General features: G+C 39.6%; 1 protein-coding gene and 1 long non-coding RNA gene across 3 annotated transcripts; both read left to right on the top strand.

Moving 5' to 3' along the window:
* Window positions 1–1,522: 1,522 nt before the first annotated feature.
* On the top strand, window positions 1,523–2,941 carry si:rp71-45k5.2 (uncharacterized protein LOC560783 homolog). Its single transcript, XM_048229502.1, has 3 exons — window positions 1,523–1,759; window positions 1,850–1,945; window positions 2,062–2,941. Exons 1-3 carry the CDS (start codon window positions 1,604–1,606, stop codon window positions 2,686–2,688), a joined length of 879 nt encoding a protein of 292 aa, XP_048085459.1. The 5' UTR covers window positions 1,523–1,603; the 3' UTR covers window positions 2,689–2,941.
* Window positions 2,942–4,062: 1,121 nt separating this feature from the next.
* Window positions 4,063–5,687, top strand: LOC125285613. Of its 2 annotated transcripts, none has more exons than XR_007192046.1 (3): window positions 4,063–4,253; window positions 4,881–5,035; window positions 5,547–5,687. It is a non-coding gene; the product is annotated as an uncharacterized LOC125285613 (long non-coding RNA). The 2 variants fall into 2 exon arrangements; XR_007192047.1 differs by having other exon boundaries at window positions 4,065–4,253; window positions 4,945–5,035.
* The last annotated feature ends 10,722 nt before the right edge of the window (window positions 5,688–16,409 follow it).

The raw sequence follows: 16,409 nt of genomic DNA, 5'->3' as shown, positions 1-16,409 counted from the left end.
AATACAATGGGTTCTAAATTCAACCCAACATGAACTTCATCATAATCAAATGTTAGCTGTAATATAGATATATAGATAGAGGGGAGATGCAGGGAGGTTTCATTAGCCTGTTTGGTCTATGGGTTTTCTGCTGAATCTAGCAGATTGTTTGTTGTCCACAAACTTCTTTTTAAAAACATATGTCCAGCTATTCTGCAGATATCTTCCTACCATCTGTATGAAAAATCTTCCACATGGTTTCAATGGTTGGGCACCAGCCTATAGTCCCTCACCCAAATATCGGACCAAATCTGGACAAGCTATGTCCCATGGTCAGTAATTCCCATCACTGGTGCAGTATCATTTTCTAGAAGCAATGGACAACAGAGTCATGGTTACACATAAGTGCTACATAAGTGCAACATGCTCCAGAATTTTTAATGTCTCTATCTTAGAACAACTGACATAACATGTTTGCTTTAAAATGTTTATTAAGAACTTACACAAAAGGCAAAGGCTGTCTGCCTTACAGTTCGATATGCTAGACTCCTCATTATCACCTAATAGTGGACAATCAAACTCAACCCTAAATAACTATTAGCAATTCAAAAAGGAATTTCTGTGGGGTTTTGGGAATTCACATAGACTTGCTTAACTTTTAGCACTACATTTTGAATCAATCAATCAATTTTCAATGCATGATGAATTTAAATGTTAGTTTGGTGAATGCTAGATGTTCTAATACCTAATGCAACTCATATGGCATAGCAGACCTTGTTTCTCAGTGCACATTGAAAACGGGAGATGACAGCACATAAAGAATGAACCAAACCGTAAAAACGATTAAACAGGCCTACATGTTTTATTTACAATTGTAGATTGTATTTACAACAGCGATTGTCTGACGTGAGGGAAGCCAGGCTTCCCTCGGCAGAAAACACCACTGGCGCATTAACCATTTTAGTTTTTCTGTATTCTACCATGTTTCACTGTGCATTTAATCAAATCAATTATTCTATGTTAAGTTAATTGAAAGTACCAGGCGCTATAAAATTAAATTTTACGCAACCACTATAGGGTACAGATGACATCAGACAGACTTTGATTGCCCAATGCTCATTAACCATTTTAGTTTTGTTCCCTGCATTCTTATCAAATTGTATGGCAAAAGTAACCGAATACATGTCTGTTGAAAAATGTGAAAGTACCAGACAGTATGGAATTTATTTTACGCATCCAGGGGTAGGCCTAATACATCATACAGACTATCTAGCATTTTGCATGTTGCAGTAGGCCTATTTGCAGACTGCTTTCTCCATTTTAAAGCTGCAATTACTTCAAATTAGCCTGTTACCTCTCTACATGGAAATGTTAACCAAGATATTCCCGAAAGAACACTTAAACACAATATAACTATTCATCTTACCTACTGGGCATGCCCACCTGGCCATCGGCGTTTCACACCTTTCGTTGCATGAAAAGCATTCACTTAACGTGGAATGCACACCTTTGATTGGTCTGATCTACATGGAGGAATATAAACCCTGGGTTACACACAAGTTCAGTCCACAGAGTTCAAACTTGTCTTACTGCTGCTGTCTGTGATTGCCTGATCCACCACAACATGGAACAAACACAGAGACCGCCCGTTCTGAAGAAGGAATCCACCTGGACACCACAGAGGAAATATAAACGATATTCGAAGAAGTATAGCACCTATCTTGGTTTAATTGCGAATGTAATTCAAAACTCTCCAAACAAGATGCTAACATTTGGACAGGTACGTTTACAACTTCACAGACTCTGGAGAACTGAAGTTTGTTTCTCTGCCTCGCACAAATTTACAATTTGCTGTAATTTGTCTCAACAGCTGATGGAGAGTTTGAGTGAATTTGTCTCCGGCGAAAGAAAGGGTCTGGAAAATAACGTCCGAGTTTGTTTGTCATCCAACGACTGCTTTGTTAAGGTAAGCTATTTGCTAATTAATGTAATTTAATTTAATTAATGCATTTACTTTTTATTAGAGTTGCTTCAATTTATATGACCTGATTAATGACTTATAATTATTATATCTGATGGTAGGTTCCGGTGAACCCTGACTACCCGAATGCAAGACGGAACTACTGGAAAGTCGACGAGAGTCGGATCACACCGAAGATGCTTCGACGCCATTTCAGCGGTACGCGGGATATTCTAACAGGGTTGTCTTCCAGAATTCCAGCAGAGTCCAACGCTATGAAGACCAGCCTCAAGTTGGCAGAAACACAACTACCTGTGTTGGAGGACAAACGCTCTTCGAATTTCAACAGTTCATTTTCCATTGAATCACTTCTTAAGAAAGACCCTGAGATCCGCTCTACAAGCACTTTACCAACCGATGACACTGGAGATGTGAACTTTTTACGTAAGAATTGTGTCTATTCGCTGAAGTTTGGAAGAGAAACTATCAAACCTACGCCTTCATTCAGAGACTATTCAATGGGTGACCTTCAGAATCACCCACAGTGTGGGGGATTGGCATATGACCCACGTGAATCGATGCGCAATGGGTACACACTGGACACCGGAAGGCTCTGCAAAAGAGCGCGTCTGTCCCCTCCAAACGTAGTGTATGCCGCGGCAGGTGGATCTCCCTTTTTTCACGAACATATGCTCGCTCTGAAGAGATGGTCTCTCGGCGCGAATACGTTTGATTCGAGGAGTTTTTGATTGATCTTAGTATGCATTTAGTCATAACGATGCACTCAGCCGGTTTATTTCAATGTCTATGTTGCTATTTTCTGATCAATGCATGCATTCATTACTATCGACTAACCCAAAGCCTAACATGAATGAATGCCCTACAGGTGTCATTTTTTTATATGTATGTTATTTTTTGACATGTGACGAACCCTACTAACCCTAGCTTTAATGGTCTGCAGTGTATGGGTTTTGTTTTTATTTTTGCAATAAAACACATTTGCGTAAATCTCGTGGTAATTCTATTTCCATGTACCGATAGAGATCAGTTGCTGTGTCGTGCACAACAGAATACGAATAGTAATTAGATGCATAATGCTATCAAGTCAAATTGAGAATAGTTTGATTTAGATTTAAATCATGGTTAACTTTGTGTTAGTGTTTCAAAGATTGGTTTGATTAGTCTTATTCGTATAGCCTAAGCATAGGCTATGACTTCTTCAACGAATGCCAAACAATCGTGACAGTGTAATCTTGTGTGTATGTCTTCTGAGTGTTCTTTCTTATCTGTAGTCTGTAGGAGTGGGTGTGAGAGTGGAGTGATGATGAAGATGGATGTCCCCAGAGATACACATCCAGCTACAGGAATGGTTTGGTTCTACATTTGTAAGGCCTAACAGCAGAAATAAAACACACAAATGGTGCACATTAAGAAAAACCTTTGGTAATACTGAGATTAACTGGACAGATTCATCAAATCTACAAACATACATAACATGAAGCTGGAAGCCACTTTTCTATGGAAACTTTTTTATTTTGTTAAACATCACACATTAATTTTACATGCTGGGGTAGCCTATTCATTTCTATGAAAGATTCAGTGCATTATGGTTTTGAAAACTCATGTAATACAGTTTTGTCCTTCAAATAATAAGTTGATACTAATTATTTGCTACAGTGCCTACAATAATAGCCTTTTGATTGTCCCCTTCCTCATGTCCAAATTCATTCAGTACTGTGCACCTCACAGCTGTACACATTTTGTATGGTGCTTGCCCTAATCACTAAACACAGAGATCAAATAAACATGCAGGCCAGGAAAGTTGCACAGATACCTTTGCTTTTCAGAGTATATTTTTGTACTGAAAGTGATGTTGCTAAGGCAATAGGGTTGCACTTGAGACAGCATTGGAAAGTGAACATATATAGTATATCCAGGGGCGGTTTTAGGGGCGGGGCCACAGGGGCCCTGGCCCCACCTGAAATTTCATTGGCCCCTGTACCGTCAATCATCAATAAATGTCAAACTTGTTGAGAACGATGATCAGAGATGCAATTCCATTCCCAAACAACTGGTGGCAGTAATGCACCTTTTGAAGCTTGAAAGCTAAAGCACACAAAGAACTGCTGGTCTGCACGAAAGAAAGAATACATTTGGCCAGAGCCATAGAGAGAAATTTCTCTATGGCTCTGCATTTGGCTAACCAGAGAACTCTCGGCTAATGTTTAGAACTGATACATTTGGCTAACGAAAGTATCAGCTAGCGTGAAGAACCGATCAATGGCAGCGTTTCATCCTCCACAGAAGTTTCTTGGTGAGTCACAAATCTAGGCTATGTGAGTTAACATTAACATGTGAAAAGGACGTTTATTTGTTGCTGTTAGGTTTGTCAATTAAATTATGAAGTAGCAGCAAGCTGCTAATGTAACTTAGTCAGTGAACTGTTAACATTAACTTAACTTTAGGTTACCTGAGTTCAGGTTTGAATTCATTGTTGGCATGCTGATAAATTTTATGCATGGTAAGATAACATTAATGAGAGTCAGGTTAACATTAATGTATGACATTTTTGAATGGCGTTATATGAAATGGCACTGCAGAGAAATGGACATCCTGTTTGTTTGGGGTCCAACATTACATGCGCCAGTGCGTTTGATTTTTCGCTTGAGGAAAAGGTTTAGCAGCTGCTAACATTAACGTTAAATCTCATGAGAATGCAAGCTTAATTGAGGGGTAATGTTAGCTAACACTACGTTTTTGTGGAGTTAATGTGAGCTATCATTGCAAAGTTATTAACCACTATTCTGAGTTTATTTGATTCATGGACTTCGCATGAATTCTGTCTCAAAGTAGTGTTTCATTGAGATAAATTGGTTAAATGTTCTACCCTATTCACTCAAGCTTTATATGATTTTTTTTTTATTGTTAACTGGTTTTACAGTTGCTAGACGACATGCTGAATACAAGTATGGATTTTGTGACACACATTTGTGTTTCACCTACAGACTGGGATGGCGTAGGCTCAGATTGGAGCTGGTGACTTTAACCCACAGTCTTCAGAACCACCAGAGTCACCAAGCATAGCTGCTCCTAATGGTACGATGCTATTTCCTGTTGCCACTACAGTGAGCATATTTTGTCATTTATTTTAGAAACGCCATGTTGACAGTGCTGTTTAGATTCTATGGGCTAAGCCCCGAATGTTTTCAACTGCTGGCGCCACCCCTGCTTCTAGCCATCAGTAAGCTCACGTCATGTTTGCTTGTCAAGTGCTCACCAGAAATTAACATTGCATGACACTCCTGCGATCCAAGACAGGTTCTCTTCAAGTTGTTTGTTTTTTCAATATTTATTTTAATTAATCAAACAGCAAACATCCTGACTTACATCCTCATGCACATCTCATTTCTAAATAATAGCCTACTACAGACAAGGACACAAGTTACTCTCCTTCTTAAAGTGAAAGGCACCTAGACTTACACACCACTAATATAATGTAATCATGACATTAAAGGTAGGTGTTGAAAAAGTAAAAAGGTTGACAGTGGGTTATGAAAGTTAATAACAAAGAAGTTACTCAAACTTGTTTCATTTTCTTTCTCTCCAGACATTTCCCATTATAGAGCAGCTGGTTCTGTGCAACCAAAGGTATTCCGCAAGATACAGCATGGAAATAGGAAGAGGCCACTAAATGACTTCTAATACAAAGACTTCAAATGGTTGGAGTATTCCATATTTAGTGTTTTGCTACCCCTTCCATAATTTTTTTCGCCTAAATTCCCCCATCGTCGCCTGTCTTCAAATCAGAATCAGACTTTTGTAACTGGAAGCAAGACGGTGATTCAAAGACCATTCCAAATCAGACCATTGTAAAAATAATTGTTGAAAAAAAAAATAGTGTAAATATGATGTAGTTGTTGCTCACATGCTGTGTGTGTGTGTGTTTGTTTGTTTGTTTGTTTGTTTGTTTGTTTAAATGTATGCAAACTGGCAGTGAAGGTGGTTTCTCTTATCAACAAAAGGGAAAAGAGTTGAAGTAAAACTTATCCAATTGAACAAAAATGAATATGATTGTACAAATATGATGTATGATTTCTGTTTAAAATATCAATGCATTTCCGCTGAAGTGTCTATTATATTTTAGTTTTATATATTGTGTTTTCAATGCACATTATAAATAAATGGGAAAAAGATTTATATTGGCTTTTTAGTTTTTTAGCAAAAGGTGAGACTGGTGAAATATATGCACCTTACTGCTGTGGTGTAGTCTAGTTAGCTGTAGTTGGTATACTGTGATCAACCCCAAATGTTAATACCTTTCCTTGCCTATTTTAAGTGGGTATACTGAGATGGTGATGCTTTTTAAGTGGGTATACTGCATAGTCTTGCATGTCACATAGACTACACCACGGACTTACTGAACAAGGGATTTTCTGTGCATGGATGTTGACCGGTTCTTGGCCCCTCAGTGTATGATGTGGCCCCTTTGTGGCCCCTGTCTCAGAAAAATCCTAGAACCGCCACTGAGTATATCCATCCGGCGATGAGGTTCTCCAACAGTGAACCATAAGGTGGCGCCCACCTCAAATCCAAGCTTTTCCAAGTTGCGATATGGCAATGTCAACTAGTGAACACTGGGTGGCGGAAGACTCTATTAACAGAGCAAAAAATGCATCACACGTGGCATCATACCAACTGTTGGGAGAGTTTTACAGAGAATCATGTATGTGAGATGAGTATGGGTTTTGCTTGGATATGGATTAATATGCAAGTGTGCATAATATGCAACTGTTAATTTTTTTTGTTTTCTAGCCTTAACCCAAATGCTTATCTGCAGCCTTTCGAAAAAAAAAGCTTCCCTTTTCCCCTCTCCTATGCGGATATCCTCCATGCTGTCTTAAAATAACCCCATGTTAAATCCACACATTTTTGATGGGGTATTCTACATCAAGCAAAGTTTTATTGTCTCAGGGATAGCACTTTTGTGATACTTTTGTCGACTACTATCAAAGATTCAGATTTGTAAAGACAGAGATGCCACTTGCTGAATGTATTTGGGTTTGTCTTTGGCAACAGAATAAAACCACATAAAATTGATAAACTGTAAACTTCAATTTTTCGTATTTTTAAGATCCTGTGCAAGACATACAATCACAGTGTGTGCGTTGTTGTGACACTTGTATGATATGCTGGCCAGGCACTGAAGAGGCCACTATGCAGGGCACCAACAGTCTTAGGACAAAAGCTTGTCAGGAGACACGTGTGGGAGCTGAGGCTGGCGTTGTCAGCACTCGCTGCCTACGGCATTCTTCCACTGGACAGGATTACTGACGACTGCCCTAGATTAAGACAGCCCCCCCCCCACACACACACACACACACACACACACACACTAACTGATCAGCAGAGATTACTGAAAGAGCCTGGCAAACATTCAGTTAGACTGACCCATGTGATTCTTTGACGGGGGGCAGCACAGACCACATGAGGATTCCTCCTCCTGCATTCTCCATTGTTTTTGCTGATCTGAAACTTTTTCCAATAAATTATTAATTTATTATCCCCCACTACTTGTACAAAGGATGGCACAGTCTATTGTGTCATAGGCATGCAATATAGCATGATATGTTTTTGCTCAGAGTCAAAAAAGCATGGTATTCCTGATGAAATTTGTGTTGTAGCCAGATGGGGGCATCTATCAAGGGTTATGTTTGGTCCCAAATGTTTACAGATCCTGAGAAATGAATTACATGAAATAATGTAACTCATACGTAAAATGCTGGGTAATCCTGGAAAACACGTCCATGTTTTTTTTTTTTTATTTCATATCCTTATAATCCATAACAATGAATTCCATAAGTGACTGCAGTGACTAGAGTGACTGCAGTTTTTCTGAGAAATGTCTCCATCATCTCACCTGAAAGGATAATCTTTTAATGAATGAGTAACCAGCAAGTTCACCGGCTAATCTCCTATAATTCTTAAATAAAACGTTAACATATGTAAACAATTAATCATTATTACTGGACAGATACATAAGGAGAGATGAATGGTTTAAAACAGAATGCATGCATGGGGAAAGGATCTGGTAAGAAAACCTGCACTAAATATCCTGATCTTGCAGTTTTGCACGCATATGCTTTCTTTAACCCAGGGGAATGGCAGGCTAATGTCAACACAGCTGCATCTGGGCTTCTCCAGCCAGGCGGACTGTCTGAGACATGGAACGTGTACAGCACTGACTCCCCTACAACTTTAGTTGTAGTCCCATAGCATAGCTAGACAAAACCTTTCCAAAGATGAACCACACCAACTAGCAGCCTGTGTGCAATATGCATAGCTGTAATGTAACAGTTTCACTTATGCAAGATTCTGTTGCTGTCTTTACATGGGTGGGCCACACAGTGTTAAAGTCCACATGGTTGATGTGAGTGCTGTATATTTAGAATGTTACACTTCTGTTTCTCTCTGCTTCCAGAATAAACAGGATATCGTCTGACAGTCAAATAAATCAGCAGATTATACTTAAACAACAGTCTTCAAACCTCCATAAGGGAAAAGAAACAGACTAAATTTAGCAATATGTTTGTCCATAGTAGTAGTCTATTATGTCTGGTCTGACATTTGTATGTCAAATGTTGACTCTACCAGTATGCACCTTTCATTTTATATAGCTAAGATAGCTAAGATATAAAGGCTAATCTAGGCCATATTTGTCTAAGGCTCCCCCTTTTTCAGTTTTTTTCCCTTCTGATTTTAGCCAATTTCACAAAGCAGGCTCACGGTGGGCTGTGTCCAAGCAAGTAACGTGCAGGCCTACGCAAGACACTGGAAAAGTGTGAAATGGTGATGAGCCTGCGTCATTTCCTTTATTCGCTGTTACACGTAGCCTAGGCTACTGTAACTCTGGCTTGTGTAGCCCAGAGCCTGAGTCAGCACCAAATATTGTAGAGCGGAGCTCTGTTCTAGAATCTGGTCAGCACGCATGCAGCAGTTTCGCTTGACTCCGTTCAGTTTCCTGGCCAATGTAGCCTACCTACCACATTTAGTTTATATAGCCATTATTGTTTGTTCCCATATAAAGAACACATTCACTGCAATGTCAGCATATATTTCACTGTTTGTGACCATTCAGGTAGTCTACTGTAGCCTAGACTACTGGCACATAACTGTCAAAACCTCAAAAGTGATCATAAAATTCGCACTAGCCAAGTGCACACAGCATACGAGGTGTTTTCCACGTATCCACTTTCACTCCAAACCCTCACTATCGAAGAAGTACGACAATCTTGCACAAACAAACGCGATGACCGCATCGTAAAATGTTGAACACATGGCTGCTGAACTAAGGCGAGGGGAAAGTGCCCCGCCCCACAACAAAGTAGTCACGTTGTGCACGTCTTCCTCAAGACATGTAGAGAATCATGTCCGGGACACGCCTTCAGCACATGACCGACCGTAGTGTAAGAGAGACGACAACAACAAACTTGTGTAGGGCGATTACCAGTTCAGGAAAACCTCTGTAATCCTCATGTAGTTTGCACTGACCCTTTTCAGATCAATGTCAGAGGAACTTCCTCGCCTTAATGGACTTGTATGAGCTGCTTAATAAACGAAGCATCAAACAGAAATCTGAGTTGAATAAGTCTATTCTGACAAAGAATGTGTAAAGGTTTATACTAAGACATACTAACACATCTCTCTCTCTCTCTCTCTCTCTCTCTCTCTCTATATATATATATATATATATATATATATATCTCAAACAGGCTATAGGCTACAGTAGGAAATAGCAGGCTTAGCCTACATATCCACACTCACAAACATCCCTCCACTTCTCTGTCATCAATCAGTATGGATTTTCGCCCATAGGTCTGTAGTATTGGCTATTCCAGGGTAGACCTAGTGTATTAAAGTTAATCATCATTTGGACGTTTTTTCCCACCAAGAATTCAGTTTATGGCTGCCTCTTAAGGACTGCTGTGCATATTTGCACGTCTTTGAGTGCATGGTGTTCTGAGTGAGCTGAGTTCATTCATGTCCAAGCCACTGAGGAATGTGATTGTGTGATTTGGTCAAATGATGCTTTGACACCACAAGAAATCATCAAGGTTTTCTTTCCTGTAGAGTCTCATGCACTGTTAAATTCATGGCCTCTTTGGATTGGATACTTGTTGGCACTACATGAAATTCTTTATGTAAAATATATCTAATGTGGAGAACAACAATAAATCTCTTTTGATTCACAAGACCCTGAAAGTTTGATGATGTAACAGCTTTGACGGATTACAATAACCTGCAGCCTTCAACAACAATGAACTTAAACAACTCCAGTATATCTTAAAAAAATACATATAATTATATAAATAATTAGCTTAATTAATATATTATATTAATAATATTTAATTATTTAATAGTTCCCTAAACCGTTTTCGAATTTCCTTATGATAATTGCTTTATCCTTCTAAAGTCATGATAACTGGCATTTTGTTAGTTTAATTTTTCTGTCACCTTAATGAGTTTCATACTTGTGCTATGTGCTTGTGTCTGTTATTCTGTCATGACTGCATTTTTCCAAAGTTAAATAAAGGTCAAATAAATAATCATAAAAATAAAAGTAAGAATCATTATTTGACCAGCTTTTAATGGTCAGATTAACTATAGGCTAATAATTCACATCTGATAATGAATAACCTTTGATTTACAACCTTGTTGCAAGTGATATTATGATGATGATTTTGTTTTCTAGTGTGGAATAGGGGGGGGGGGTTATCACCCAAACATCACATGAGTGTCGGGGATAAGATCAACAGAATGATTAACAGACTCTAACCGTCTTTTATGGGGCATCTGTTCTAAGTTTCTGGTGTTTTGTTATACGGTACAGTAGTTGCTGGACTAAACATTAGCAACAGACATGTTATATTCTGGACAGTGGAAACTCTGATGCTTCACAAGTAGTTTCATAGTGAGACATTTCTTATTCTCAGTTGAAATATAGCCTGACCATTTACCATTGCCCCCATTAAACAATTGAACCACTCCCACGTGTGTCTCAGACCTTAAGATCTCTCTCCACACATCCACTGCAGGCTATGGAGAACTTCATAGTTTTTGATACCCCCCCACCCCATCCCCACCCCCATCCCCTTGATGCTGGAGGTGAGTGACCATTCGACCAGTCCGGGCGGGCACTGGCGGTTGCATAATTGTCCCCCTAATAACCTTTCTCCTGGCGGCAGTTCTACAGTCCAATCCCCCCGATGCCCCCTGCTAGGACAATGAGATCTGCAATGTCTCTTGGTCCAGCTGTTCTGGAGAAGACATGGTGTGTTTACACATGTGCTTGTTTTCATTTGAGATTCCGGCCTGCTCTTCCTGTGTGAGTAACAACAACGACAGACCTCCACCTGAGACTCAGTGGGGATGAAGTGCTTTTATTTTTGCCTTGTTCAACTCCCTCCACAAGGGCTCTGCCCTTTAATTGATACACGATGGCCTGCTGCTCAGATGAACTTTTGATTCCGAATTCAGTCCTTGGTTGTCATGTCAGGGAGAGAGCATTGAAGCTTCATTCGGCATGCTCTGTCATTCTAGCCTACTTCTTCTATAACGTGACACAAACAACGATGAGGACTTGGATGCTTTATGCATTTACATTTGCAGAATTTACTCAGAAGTCTCATTTAGGCTCCAACTGGCCTCTGAAGTTGTACTCTCCATACATGTTAAAAGAGCGCATTCGAGACGAGAGCCATTTCCGAAACACTCCAATACCTGGCAAGATAAATAAGCTTGCTCCAGACACTCTTTTTAATAACTTTAATTTGCTCTTTAGATAACAAATTCAAAAACTAACTCATTGTGATGTTGTCTTTTACAGCATTTTCAGAGGCTTACCTCCTATCTACTCAGTGATCTTAATCCGGTGTGGAAGAGGAGGTTAGTGTCTGGTTAGTGTGGAGGTAAGATCTCGGTTTATATTGTTGTCAGCTTCAAAATGTCTGTTGTTATGCTTTCACTTATGGATGCAGACAGTTGTGACCAAGCCCTCTTTCTGGGGAGGAAATGCTATTCTGGTAAACTGGTAGACCTCCAATCAAAGGTTATCACACTAGAAAAACATAACAGATCTAGGTAATGGGGTATTTTCCACTTCAGTGAGTGGTAGTGTCTTATCTGACAACGCAATGACCTGTAACAGGAATTCATTACTTGCTGCCAGGCCAGGTTTGTTAGGTTGTGAGGGAGGGCTCAGAGTTCTTCCTTAAATTCTTTGAGAGAGAGAGAGAGAGGGAGGGAGAGAGAGAGTGATCCATATTTGTTATACATAAGTGCTGTTACAGACCAAGTGTGGGTAACCACAGCCCTTGGGACTGAATGAATGGTGGTAAGCCATGACATTCAAATTATGAGCAGCAACAGTTATGGATGGGAATGGAAACCCGCAAGCATCAACCACAAAACTATGTGGATTCCCAAAGTGTGAGTGAGTTTGCTCAGAGGTCACTATTGATTTTTCCTGGGAGTCCTATGTCCAAACTACGCTTGTACAATCACCTTGGCCCAGTTCTACCAGTGGTCACCTAGTAGTATCTAAACACACACACACACACACACAAAATCATTCTGGTCTGAAATACCAGATCAATATCCTCCCGGTTATCAAGCCCCAGATGATGACTTGATGTTGCACGTTGTGCCCTTGGACAAGGCACGTCATCTGCGTTGTCTCAGCCCACCAAGCTGTAAAATAGGTACCAGCTTCTGCTGGGAGTTACCTCTGATGGACTGGTGTCCTGTCCAGAAGGAGTTTACGGCTCTCGTCTGCTTAGCACCATGGAAACCGGACATAAGCGCCGGCCCAATTGGCCTTCATGGAATGGATTAACTACCATTGTGAAAGAATTGCATGTTATTGAAAAGTTAAAATAAAAAAAAAAAACAAATAGAGAAAACTGATGACTGAAAACTGATTCAATTGTAATGGCAAAGAAAGAAATGAATAGTAATATCAGTCATAATATCAGTAATTATTTTTTCATTTGAAGTTTAAGGTCACATAGGACTCGTACTACCATTTCACATTGTTATACAACATTTTTATTACTCAGGGAAAATGGTTTATTATTTCAAAATGGTTTTGTGTATGACTAAACAAGGTCAAGTTGTTATAGACAAAACAATCAGTACTTGTCTGGCAAGTGTATCAAGTCATTCAGTAACTAGGGTGAAGACATTAATTACTGTTTAGCACTTTTTTACATCAACACAAACAAAGAGGGCCAGTTGTTATTTTAGATTGGTTGGCAAGATTAAAGTATGATCTTGGAACACTCTTGTAGCATGTCTTCTTAGAGAGCATATTTTACTTAGTGTTGCATCCTTAAAATTATTATACATTGGTCATACATATCCTGACTTATGGCCTACCCATTTGAGTCATTTGTAGATAACAGAAAAGAAAAAGTACTCAGACAGGGTACTCAGGTCTCAGTGTTTAACAATATCAAATGCCATTGTTTGTTGATTGCTAAGAAGAAGAACTAAAATAAGTTTTACTGAAGAATTTATCCAGAAACCATCTATGCAACAGTTATGTGACAGTTCAGTGTGCAGATGTACTTCAGCTCCCCACAGAAAACTTCTCATGGCAAGAACGGTGGCCATGGCGTGGGTCAATTCTGAACTATTGCAAAATGTTAGCATAACTCATTGCAAGGCACTAGCTATGTTGACAAGCAAATGTGTGTCAAGAGATGGTCAATGAGATTTTCACAGAGCTTGTCCTACATTTTCTGGTACGGCGTTAATAGATTATCTAAACATCCTGAGGACGGAGAAAAGGATGCAGTCTTGTGTTTTTTTTTGCCTTGTTTATTATTTACCATCCTTCAGCTATTTCACAATACCCTTGATCTGCCAACATTTACAATCCTGTCTGGCAAAGATAACAACATCTTATTGCACTCCTTCATGTTGAACAATAGTCCCCTGAACCACATTTTCTTATACCCAGTGGTTCCATTTGGTGGTTCTTAATTCAATTAGAACATGACTAACATTCAGAACCAACACTTTAGAAAGCTACACAGGCATGTTGTACAGGCATGAATAATTTAGTTCCCTATTAACCCTCCTGTTATCCTTGGGGTCAATTTGACCCCATGCAACGTTAACATCATAAAATATATGGTTCCACTTTCACAATTTGTACAATAATATGTTTTCAATGTCCTGTACAAATATTTTGTACATTGATGTTCCTTGGGGTCAGTTTGACCCCAGCTGTATGAAACATAAGATACATGAATATTTGACACATTATGGATATTATTATTTGAATAGTATGAAAACATATTGTTATTATCATTATTACATGCACAAGTACTTATTACATATAAGTCATTTTGGCAGGACTGTATAAGTCAAAAGGGGAAGCAACAGCAAGCCTTTGGGCTGCCGACACTGGATGGGCAATATTGCCAGCCAGGGTTCCAAGGTTCATAAAGGGGTGTGTGTGTGGGGGGGTGGGATTGTTTTGTAGGGCTTTTGATGGTGGTTATTACACTCTTGTTAAGTACCTGTCACAAAAACACTGGGTAACAATATGAATTCTAATCATTTTCTGAGGGTTTATTTAGCTGGGGTCAAATTGACCCCAAAGATAAAGAGTGTCGGTAAGATTTGAGGATAACACAAGGGTTAAAGGTCATTCTTTGGGTAACACTTCATCACTTGACGTTTTATGGAAATTATACAATCATGTTCTGTCAGACTAGCTCAGCTAGACACATGAACTCACTCCATGAGTTTCTCCCAACAGAAGGAAAGACATTCTCATGCAAAACATTCTGATGACAGCCAAGTGAAATAATGTATGCTAAAAGGTAGGAATTTACAGTTCCTGTGACACACAATGGGCTCGCCCATTAGCTGCTTTTATCCAGTCTTACTGGAGTCATGTGTGTCTGAATCATTAACGTTGCTCCTAAATTACATCATACTTCGTCCGAACTCAAAACGGTGAATATGACACACAGAGATGGAGGAAAGGGCATCCAGTTGTCAAAACCAGACCAACAATATAGAACACGCAATGAAACTGAATTTAAACTTTAACTTGAAGTATTGTAGTGGGACTCACTGTTAGTTAGTTCTTCCAGAAAGTATTTATAACCCTCCGTAAATCTTTTAAATCACACCTGTATCTTTCCTTGATTTGTGCCATTTGTAACAGGTGTGAGTTGTCACTATGGGTTCTGAGGACTGTCCTCTGCCCTTATTGTTCTCTCCCAAGCCCCCTCCCCACCACCACCACCACCACCCCCCCCGAAATTTCAGTCACAAAACTTTCGAGGTGGAAAGGTCTATCTCCTATCTTGGGGGGGTTCAGTGACCGCTATGCAACCATAAAACTTTGATGCCAGTGTTTGCGGTGCAAAAAATAAAACAAGGTGGTGTTTGCACTTGCAGGACAACACAAGCTGGACTATCTCGATGCCAGCTATGCAATACTGATTTGCACTGAGACATTTTAAATGCATGTAGGCCTATTCAGTTGCTTCAGAATCACTTTCATGCACTGACTAGCAATACGGAGAATGTAGTCTCTGAATGTAGTCTAGAATGTACTCTGAATGTAGTCTCTTGCCAAAATCTGTTCCAACACCATGTGTGTGTTGATAGAAATTATGCCAATTCAAATGTCTCTTCCACAAAACTTCAACACTTTCTGTCTTTGTCTTAGACTTTCTGACCACTAGCATGATGCACTCAACACCTTGAACTCTGAAATACCTTAGATAGGTGCTTAGGAATATCTTACAGTATATGTGAGAAAAGAAACCCTGAGGTACGTGATGAAGCATCGGCTGCATGAGAGGGACCTTTCTGTTCACACAAACCAACTAATCAGTTCAGGTGAAAGTCCGCTGCCCTTATCGCCAATTTCGCTCTTTGGCCCACATTCCAATAGCTCATATGCTGTAAATGTAGAAACAAAAAGTTCAAATACAGTATGATAGATAGATAGATAGATACTTTATTGATCCTCAAGGGGAAATTCAAGGTTTGAATGCATGAGTGTTATGACCTCTCTGAATACTAGTGTTGGACCCCCAAGTCAACATTAATGGGTCATCACAGGGAAATTTGAAGAATTGCCAGGGCCACGTACTCCTCTTCAGTAATACATCATCATTGACTTCTAGAAAGATCTAGAAACGAAAATCTAGAGACATTTTACTCCTGAGTCTGTTTAAGACATTTATAGTTATCTCGGTAGCCTATAATCATAAAAGAGAGGGTGTGGATGTGTGCAATAAATGTGTGCGTGTGTGTGATGCATCTCCTAAGTGTGCCCGCTTGTTAAACGCCTCCACTCTGAATGCGTTCCTTATCTGCACCTCACATTAGTAACCCACAGAGGCGGCATTGTATGACAACAGAGGGTTTACTCATGGACATT

Source organism: Alosa alosa, chromosome 20 (assembly GCF_017589495.1).
Source record: "Alosa alosa isolate M-15738 ecotype Scorff River chromosome 20, AALO_Geno_1.1, whole genome shotgun sequence".
Taxonomy (NCBI): domain Eukaryota; kingdom Metazoa; phylum Chordata; class Actinopteri; order Clupeiformes; family Clupeidae; genus Alosa; species Alosa alosa.
Note: the sequence above shows the minus strand (reverse complement) of the source record. Positions and strands in the feature narration are given on the sequence as shown.